This window comes from Pongo pygmaeus, chromosome 20 (assembly GCF_028885625.2).
Source record: "Pongo pygmaeus isolate AG05252 chromosome 20, NHGRI_mPonPyg2-v2.0_pri, whole genome shotgun sequence".
NCBI lineage: Eukaryota > Metazoa > Chordata > Mammalia > Primates > Hominidae > Pongo > Pongo pygmaeus.
In genome coordinates, this window is record NC_072393.2 from 56,806,908 (window position 1) to 56,816,348 (window position 9,441).

The window sequence follows — 9,441 nt, forward strand, 5'->3', positions numbered from 1 at the left end:
CAGGGGAACTGAGGACCCACAGCCCCCTTTCCTCTGGTTTTCTGCACAGGCTGTGCCCCCACCCTGGAGCACCCCTTTCTCCTCTTTTCTACTCCTGCTCATCTTAACACTGGGGGCACCTCCTCCAGGAAGCCACCTCCATCCCCAGCCACTCCATCCCAAGCCCAGTCCCAGATGTGGTCTCCCGCAGGGATCTGGATTCCCTGTGACTTTGCTCTGAGCACTCTGGATCGTAGCAACAAACTATATTGTCTGCCCTCTGCTAGGCCATGAGCTCAACACTTTGTCCCCAGCACCCAGCTCCAGGCCTGATACAGAGAAGGAGCTCAGTAAATATCTGTTGGATGGATGGATGGATGGGTGGATGGATGGATGGATGGATGGAGGAATGAATGGATGACTGGATGAAAGGGTGGAAATAGTGAAGAAGTGAAGGGTGCAGAGATGCAGTCAAGAGGAGTGTCTGAGCTTGGTCCTGGGGGAGGCAGCTATAGGGGATGTGAGGGGCCTGGGGTGGCCGCTGCTAGGCAGACCTTGTTGTAGAGGGCGCAGATGTGCAGAGCCGTGTTCCCCGAGGCGTTCTGGGCTCCAGGCTCAGCCCCGTAGAAGAGCAGATGCTCCAGGTGCTGAGAGTGACCCCGCTGGCAGGCCTGGGCAAGACAGGGAGCGAGGGGCATCGATCAGACCCAGGCTGTTCTCCCTCTGGGCCAAGAGTCTGTCTATGACCTGTGCACTGGCCTTCTCATCCTGTTGTTCACTGCATCCACCTCCCCATCACCTTTTAGCCCTCTTCCTGCTCTGGGACCCAGGCTATCAGCCTCAAAAATCCAAATGTTCAGTCATTCCAAGGCCCAGGCATCTGGTCTGCCTCCTTAAGAGGGTCAAGAGGCCAGCTCATCCCTCTCAGAGATCAAGGCGTCAGGTTCCCCAGCCTATGCCCCCTTAGGGTCTTCCTGTCTTCACCCCCACCATTTCCTCTTTGGGGACCATGTTATTCTCACCCCCATGCTCTGTGAGGACCCTGGCATCTGGTTCCCAGCACCAGCCCCTCGGATGCCTCAGGGACTGGGTCCCCCACCCCAGCCCTTCATGGCCTGAATCAGGAGCACCTGGTGGATTTCCTGCCAGCCGTTCTCATCAGCTATGCCCAGCTGGGCCCTGTTGAACAGGAGCAGCTCACAGCATCGGGGGTCACCACCCACCATAGCCGTGTGGAACAGAGGGGTCAGCCCCCGACGGTCCTTGTAGTTGGGGGAACCCCCAAGGTCCAGGAGCGCCTAGGAACGGAGAGAGAACCCAGTAGAAAAACACAGATAACAGTCACACATTAACCAGCTCATTCTGAAGGGCCAGGGGGACTGGACCGTCCTGGGTGACCTACAGTGGCCAATGACAGTCTCAATTCTGCCAGGATGCCCTTGTGCGACCTTGAGCCTGGCCCTTTCCCTCCCTGGGCCATTCTGATTCCCTGTGAACAATGTGGGACTTGGGTAGGTGCCTCCAGAGGACCCTTGCACTCTGACATCCCACCCAGCCTTTCCCCTGGGGGGTGATCTTGGATAAACCATTGAAAGACATGACGGGCCACAGTACCCACCCATTCCACTTCCTACAGGTGGGTTGTTGGGGACAAATGAGAGGACAGAGTCTGGATGCTGGAGGGTCTCTGGCCAAGTGGGAGGTGTTATTAGGTCCAGGATCTCAGAGAAAGGGCACGGCAGGAAGCCAGGGGACAGGTAAGCTTGGATAAGGGCAAGGATCAGGCCGGTCTCATTGGGGCTGGAGGCCACTTCCTGCCCCCACTTGAAGGACAGCTCTGGGTGTGGAAGGCTAGCAATAATGAACATTAATAGGAGAAAGTGTTGGCAGCAACCTTGTGTGAGGACAGCCTGTAGCAGTGCCATCCAACAGAATGTTTCCCCCATCGTGGGGATGGTCTGCAACTGCACCACCCTATATGGCAGGCACGTGTGGGCCCCTGAGCACTTGAACGTGGCTACTGAGCCTGAGGAACTGAAATTTTAATTTTACTTCATTCTAATTAATTTAAATTTAAACAGCCCCAGGTGGCCAGTGGCTACTGGCTCGGATAGCGCAGGTCTGGAGGCTGGGAGGGGTGTGTGTGAGCAGGATGTGGGTTTGGGGGTGAGTGTGCACGGAAGATACATGAAGAGGGTCTGTTAACTCCAGGGGTATACTGCAGATCTTTGTGGCTGGCGTCTGACTGCATTAAGGGCTCTTCAGGAAAGAATCTGAGGGAGAGAAGGGAGGGACCATTTAGCTGAAGCATCTGTGCGTTGGGGTGCTTCTCAATGGCTGTCTTTGGGGACAGCCCATCCTGACCCTCGTATGAAGAGGAATCAAGTGTCCTGGCGGGGGCAGGGGGAGAAGAGTATTTTAAAATTAGACGGTGCAGCTGCCGCTGTGTATGTATTTTGTGGGTGTATGGGTTTGTCTATTTGGGAAAGTGCATTTGAGGCTGTGTACGTGGGGAAGGGGCTGTATTTGCATGTGAGAGAGGAGGGAGTGGAGCTGGTGCAGTGCTGGGTTTGGAAGGGTAGCTGGGGGGCTGTTTTCAGGGTGTGTGTGGAGGGGCTCTATCTGGGGGCATAGCAGGGAGCTCACTTTGTATTTTAAGGAATGAGAGGGTTTACACCTTGGGGAGACAGAGGCAGATTTGGTATTCAGCTGGGTCACAGGGGATGGAGACGTTCTGGGTGTTTAGGGGAGGAGGCTGTGCCCGGGTCTGTGTGATGTCAGCTGTAACCCAGGTGGGTGCACCTGGGGGGCCTGACAAGGGTGACAATAGGGGCTGTGTGTCAGTCTATGGAAAGGGGCTTTGAACTGGGGACATGAGAGGGCCTATTTTTAACAGAAACCAAAGAACTGAGGTTTGAGAAAGAACAAAGGGAAAAGGAGAGAGGGCCCCATGGCGGGGATGGGGGGTCCCCACAGCCTCACCGTGAGCGCCAGGCAGTGTCGGGCGCATGCGGCCTTATGCAGTGCGGTCATGCCATCCCGGGCCCGGAAGTCGATGTGGGCCCCGCCCAGGCACAGGGTTCGAATCACCTCTACAGAGCCTTCGGTCTGGGCCGCCAGTGTCAAGGGGGTCTCTGAAGGGCAGGAAAAGCTGGTCACATGAAGCCCCTTCTCCTCTCCTCCATCCCTTCCCATTTTCCAGGCTGTATAGCTCTCCACCCCACAGCCTCTGGCCCTGTGGCCTCCCGCTTGGACAGCGATGTGTTTGGGAGATACCAGTCAGGAATGGATCTGAATGCAGATGGCACCCCTGCTCCCCAACCCTGTCCTGGCCCTGAGGTCCTCCTGATGCGCACCCCTCCCTACCTCCCGAATCCGAGTCATGGTAATTGGGGTCCAGCCCCTTGTCCAGCAGCCGCGCCACCTTGTCAGATGTCCCGAGCTGCACATACTCCAGGAACTTCTTCAACCCCGTCTGAGCCACGGGCAAAAAGAGAGAAGACAGGACAGTCAGGAGCAAGGCAGAGAAGCAGGGTCCTCAAGCAGCGCCGTCCAGTGAAAATATACGTGGAGTCACATACGCCATTGAAAAGCTTCTAGCAGCCTCCTTTACAGAGAAAGTACCCAGCCCTTTGGGAGGCCGAGGCGGGAGGATCACTTGGGCCCAGGGGTTCGAGACCAGCCTGAGCAACAAAGTGAGACCCTTATCTCTATGAAAAATGCAAAAAACTAGCCAGGTATGGTGGCACACGCCTGTAGTCCCAGCTACTCGGGAGGCTGAGCTGGAAGGATCCTTTGAACCCTGAAAGGTCGAGGCTGCAGTGAGCCATGATTGCACCACTGCAGCCCGGGTGACAGAGCAAGACCCTGTCTCAAAAAAAAAAAAAAAAAAAAAAAAAAAGCAGGGTAGCAGGGGGTGAAGTGTTAATTGTGTTGAAATTCATGTTAATGATACATGTTCTTTAACTGATATAGCCACAATGTTACTGTTTCAACAGGTAATTGAGATGAAAATTATGAATGAGGTTATTTAACTTTTTTTTGGTACTAAGTCTTTGAATCTTTGAAACCCAGTGTGTATTTCACACTCACAGCAAGTCTTAGTTGGGACCAAACACACTGCAAGCACTCAGGAGCCACACTTGGCCAGTGGTTCCCAAAGTGGACCGTGAAAGTCTGGACAGATGGAACATTTAAGGGAGGAAAGAGTTCAACACATGCTGTGGTCAGGAGAGGGTAGACAAGGAGGGATTGGGAGTTTTTCCTTCTCAAGGATCAGGAGTCCTTCATTTCTGACCAAAGCAGTTCCCGATTTCCTCCCAGCTCTCACCATCGAGACACAGGAGAGACAGGGGCTGAGGATTGGCGGGCAAGGTACCAGGAGGACAGATATGGCTGGAAAGGGGGGTGCAATGGTTGGATTTTGCAGAGATTCAGGCTATGAGGTTGGGAGAAATGCAGCCTGTCTTTGAAATAGACTCTAGGCAGAAGGACCTTCAATGTCAGGGTCCTAGGCCAAGGTGAGGAAGTAAGGAGGCCTTGGATGGATATGGGGGAGGCAGGGGAAGAGAAGGGAGACTCAAAGCAGTCCAGGTGGGAATGATGTGGGTCCAGGCAGAGGGAAGAAGGGTAAAAGAGGAAAGTAAGAAGGAGTTGTGATGGGGATAATGGGGGGTATTTGTGGCTGTCTCAAATGTGGTACAGCATCCCAAGTTAAGCGGGGGGAATGGCGAGAGGGATCGCTGGCTTGGGGAATGTGGAGGTCTGTTGGGAAGAGGTGGGGAGAGAAAGTGGTTGGGCAGGGGGTCCAGTGGTAGGGGGCTATAGGGGATAGATGCCAGCAGGGTTTTCTCACCTTCGTGTGCAACTTGGCCAGCTGCTTCTCATCCAGGTTGGTCTGTTTGTAAACTCGGGTCTTGTATCGGAACTGAGGTCGGGGTAGGGTAGTGAGAGAGACACAGAGACTTGGAATCAGGGGCCTGGGGAGAAGGCTTGGGGTAGGGGGAAGGTCTGATCCCCTTCTAATTCCCCAGGATAGCTCAGGGTAGGAATGGAAACAGCCCTGGGACCTTGGTCTAGGCGGTAGATGAGTGGCAGTGGCTTTTCCGAGAGTGCTGGGTATTATGATATATGTGCACTGCAACCCCTGCCTTGAAGGAGGAGGAGTCTGGACCCTACAGGGAATGTTCTAGAGTGCCTACTGTAATTGGGAATCCTCCCCCAATTTGATGGGCGAGGAGAAGGTTGGGGCAGGAAAGTGACTTGGCCAAGGCCACTTAGCTGGTTAGAAGCAGAACAGACGGTAATTTGCACTCAGGACTCTCTGACTTCTCTGTGATGCTTAGAGATCTGGACTAGCACACTGGGTGCCCCCTCGTTAAGGTTTCGAGTGTGTTAAAAAGTGGGTGGGGGGCAGATGTGTTTCAGGGCATGCCTTCTCTTATCAGTGAAGGAGTTGGGGAAGCTTCACCTCCAGGTAGGGGACCCCCTTCTCAAAGGACTGGGGGTACTCCCGCAGCAGCCTCTCCTCCTCCAGGAAGTTGGCGTCGCGGCCTGAGGTGGCCGGTTGGAACAGGCCATAGTTGAGCACATCCTGCAGGCTCTCGCTCAGGGCACAGAGCACCTGCTGCTTGGCCGTCCAGATGGTGGCATCGGGGTTGAAGCGCAGGCATTTCTGGTTGGGGAAGAGATAGGGGCTAGGGTGGGCCAGGGGCCAGAGAAGAACCTGAGGTGGGTTGGGAAGTGAGCCAGGAGCTGGGTGTGGGGGTGACTCCTGGGAGGATACCCAGCACCAGTGGACTCCCCATGTCGGTTGGGGCCCTGTCCCTCTCCTGCCACCGGCCAGTGGGCAGGTACTCACTGTCTGGTGCAGGTCCGGGATGCCAATCCTGAAGACCATCATGCTGAAGTGGGCGTCGTCTGGGACGGACATTGAGCGGCCCTGGAGGCCTCTAACAGAGGCCAGGCTACCAGGTGCCCCACTGCCCTGGCCCCGGCTCCCCCGGGGGCCTCGACCCGGCCCGTCTGGGGAGCTGTCGGACTCTGAGCCCCCCTCGGGACACTCGCTGGCACTGTGGCGTTCCTCGTCCTCGCTTGTCGCGGGGCTGTGGGTCATCGTGGGGCCACGGGGCGACGGGGGACGGCAGCATCACAGGCGGCTGCAGGGGCCAAGGGCAGCCATCAGACTAGGAGCCCGGGACTCCTCAGAGGCCACAGGCGCTACTCGGTGGTCAAGCGGTCAAGGGCAGCCTACCCCCACTGCCCAAGATAGGCAGGAAGGAGGCCGGGCACACGCTCAGCCTGCACGGCCTCCCCTGCTGCCTCCTCCTACGCTGGCAAGCACACACCCCTGTCCCTGACATGCTTCTGGCATGTGTCTCCTTCCCTGCCCTTGGCCCCGCTTGCAGCCCGCCCCCTGCGCCCCACTTTGCTGGTGACCCAGCGTGGCCGTGTCCCAGAAACCGCAGAATCACCGCGGGAGCTACTGGCCCACTTTGCCAGGCCACAGAAAATGCAGCTAAAATTAGCTAAGGACACACAGGTGGACAAACTGACAGGCATCCTGCCCTCCTGGCCCCAGCCTGGCCCCTCACCCCAGGGCCGGGGGGTGGGGTTGGGGAGAAGCTGAGGCTGACAATGAGATGTAGTAAGGGGGAGAGGGAGGTGTGGTGAGCCTGGAGCGGGTGGAGCCGGTGACTTCACTCAAGTGTGGCTGACAACGCGTGGCATGCCGAGTAGTGCTGGGGAAACTGCCGTCCCAGGGGAGCAAGGGGCACTGAGATGCGGGTGTCATGGGCAGAGCATTTGGCCTAGGGTGTCGCCAAGGGAACCACAAGAGGTGGCTTTTGGAGACTGGGGCATCTTGAGAGGGTGTGCGGGTGGGTGGGGAGGTCGGCCTGGGGAGTGCTGTCCAGGTGACAGTGGTGTGGTGGCCCGGGTAGATGTGGGTGACTGCAGATGACCTGTAGCTCTTTTCTAGGACTGCAGGGTGGGTGGGCTGGCTTGCTGGGTACTAGGGGCTCCACTCTGAGGACTGGGGGTGTTAGGAGGGAGGCTAAGAAGTGAGAGGAGCGTCTGGGGAACTGAGGTGGGGGATCATCTCTAGCTCCTTGCTGTTCTCCCTTGAGGTGGCCTTATGAGGGTGGAGCCCCTTCCAAATGGGGTCCGCCTCCCTTCTGTTCTCCCCCAACTCCCACCCCAGCACCGGAAACCAGAATGTCTGGTCTGGTCCCTCCCCCCGACACCAGGCCCGGTTCCTGCACCGTTGCCATGGAGATGGGAAGCAGTGGAGGGTACTGCTGACTTTGGGGGAGTGGGGATGGGCTGGGGGGTTGGGAAAGGGAAGACTAAATGTGTGTGGTGGGAGGAGAGTTCCAGGAGGTGTGGGCGAGCGAGCCTCTAACCCAGGGCCGGCGGACCCCTCCCCCACGCGCGGCTGCGCTGAGAAGCCCCCTCCCCCTCCAGGTACCCAGCCACGCCGCCCCACCTCGTCCCTGCGGAGACCCCAGCCGCCTCCTCCCCGCCCCGCCGCACAGCCCACCTCGCGACCTGGGGCCCGCAGACACTCCCCCTCGGCTGACCCTGGCTGACCCCCAGCCTCAACCCCGCTCGGAGGGGGTGGCCGGTGGGATGAAAGGAAAGCTGGCTAGGGCCCCCCGCGCGTACGGCTGCCCCAGCCCCCCGGGCCGGCTCCGGCCCCTCCCCCTCAGGGCTCGCGGGAGGGAGCGGGCACGCTCCGCCGGGGCGGCATGAATCAAACGCTCCGCGGCTAAGAATAGCTGGCACGCAGCTGGTACCGAGACGGGCTGAGGAATCGGCGAGGGGGGTGGTGGAGGACGCGAGAGAGGGGGTGCCCTGGGAGGCTGTGGGGGGACAGGGGGCGGCTGGCGTGGCCGAGAGCGGGGCCCGGGAGAATGAATGGAGGCGGAGGGAGGCGGGGAGGGGCGGGGAGAGAGAGCCCGGGCCGAGGCTGGGAAACTGGTGGGGGAGAACCCGGCCGGGGAGAGGGGCGGGGGGCACCGGGGAGCAGGAGTCGGGGGCGGGAGCCGAGGGGGCGCGCCGGCCGGCGGTGTAGGGACTGGAGACCTGGTGGGGACGCGGGGAGCTTGGGCAGGGGGTGGGAAGGGACTGGAGGAGCCTGGAAGGAGAAGCGGGAGCTGGAGGGGTCGAAGGGGGCGGAGGAGGCCCGGGCCTAGACCCTCGCTGGAGGGGAGTGGGGACCACGGCGACCTGGCGGAGGGGCCCGGGTACGCCAGGGTGGGCGAGGCGGGGGAGTGGCCGGGCTGGGCGGGGAGGCGGGTACCGGGACCGAGCCCTTGGCCCCGGAGAGCCGGGAGGCGGGTTCGGGATAGGGGCTCTGCTGGCGGGGGATGGGGGGCGCGCCCTCCCATCAAGGATGCGATCTGGGACGGGGCACCGGGGACCCGGGCGTAACCCAATTTGGTGTCGCCCAGGCCAACGCTCCTCACCTCACCCGCACCCTCAGCCGCACACCCAGGCCAGGAGCCCGGCGCCGGGCCAAGGACATCCGGGGCGCCCTCGCCCCCTCCCGCGGCCCCGGCCCCGCAGCTGCCCCAAACCCCTAGGTTCTCGACCCCCTTACCTGCCTGGCGGGGCTGCTGAGTCCCGGTCGGCGGCGCCCGCGGCCCCTCCCCCCTCCCCCCACCCCCCACCCCCCCGGAGACGGGGGACCCTCAGGCCATGCCCCACCGCCCCGGAGGGCGAGCGGGCCCGGGGAGGGGGCGGGCGGGGACCGGGGGGGAGGGCGGGAGGGCCGAGGACCTCACCCCCCCCGAGGGCCGGGCCTGGCCATCCGCAGAGCGCCCCCCCTTCCGCCGCGGCCGCCGCGCCCCTCCTCGCCCGCCCCCGGCTCGGTCCGGCCGGCTCCGGGCGCCGCGTCTCCGCCTGCTCTTCCTCCTCCTCTTCCTCGGGCCGCCGCCGCCGCCGCCCGCTCCGCGCCTCCTCTGCCACCCTTCTCGCTCTCTCGCTCTCGCTGTCTCTCCCTCACCCTGTCTCTCTCCCTCCCTCTCTCCCTCCCTCCCCTCCCTCCGCCCTCTCCCCTCCCTCCGGGAGCCGGCGGAGGAGACATCGCCCCTCCCCGCGCCCCCAAACCTCGCCCATCCCCCACCACCGCCGGCTCCGCCCCCTACCCTTGCCCTCCCCCACCACTCCTCGCCACCTCCGAGTCCCCAAATCCTGACTCCGCCCCTGCTTGCTTCCATACCCCGACGAAGGGGTCCTGCCCCCATAAAGGTGCCCCCCACACACACCTCAGGACCACTCCCTCCCAGAGAGCTCCCCGCCGCCCTACACACGGTGGGGCACGATAAATATTTGTTGCCAGACTCTACACCCCCAAATTTAAGTGTGAGGGCTATAGATTCCCACCCTGTCCCCCCAAACACACACACACCCTTTCCATTTAAGCACTGGGTCAGGGCACACGTGGACATACCTGAGCCA

At 60.8% G+C, this 9,441-nt stretch overlaps 1 protein-coding gene across 3 annotated transcripts in view; it reads right to left on the reverse strand.

Moving 5' to 3' along the window:
- The window catches only part of SHANK1 (SH3 and multiple ankyrin repeat domains 1), a 60,353-nt gene extending 51,350 nt beyond the window's left edge, over nucleotides 1–9,003 (reverse strand). For 2 of the 3 annotated variants that reach the window (XM_054464896.2, XM_054464894.2), the window contains exons 1-8: nucleotides 8,582–8,654; nucleotides 5,840–6,137; nucleotides 5,450–5,653; nucleotides 4,835–4,906; nucleotides 3,346–3,454; nucleotides 2,962–3,113; nucleotides 1,110–1,277; nucleotides 534–650 (exon numbers count right to left, since the gene is read on the reverse strand). In XM_054464896.2, coding sequence (XP_054320871.1) covers nucleotides 534–650; nucleotides 1,110–1,277; nucleotides 2,962–3,113; nucleotides 3,346–3,454; nucleotides 4,835–4,906; nucleotides 5,450–5,653; nucleotides 5,840–6,094 — 1,077 coding nt within the window. In that variant the 5' untranslated portion in view covers nucleotides 6,095–6,137; nucleotides 8,582–8,654. Of the gene's footprint in view, nucleotides 1–533; nucleotides 651–1,109; nucleotides 1,278–2,961; nucleotides 3,114–3,345; nucleotides 3,455–4,834; nucleotides 4,907–5,449; nucleotides 5,654–5,839; nucleotides 6,138–8,581 lie in introns of all 3 variants that reach the window. The other variant, XM_054464895.2, reaches the window with a different exon arrangement.
- Nucleotides 9,004–9,441: the final 438 nt, after the last annotated feature.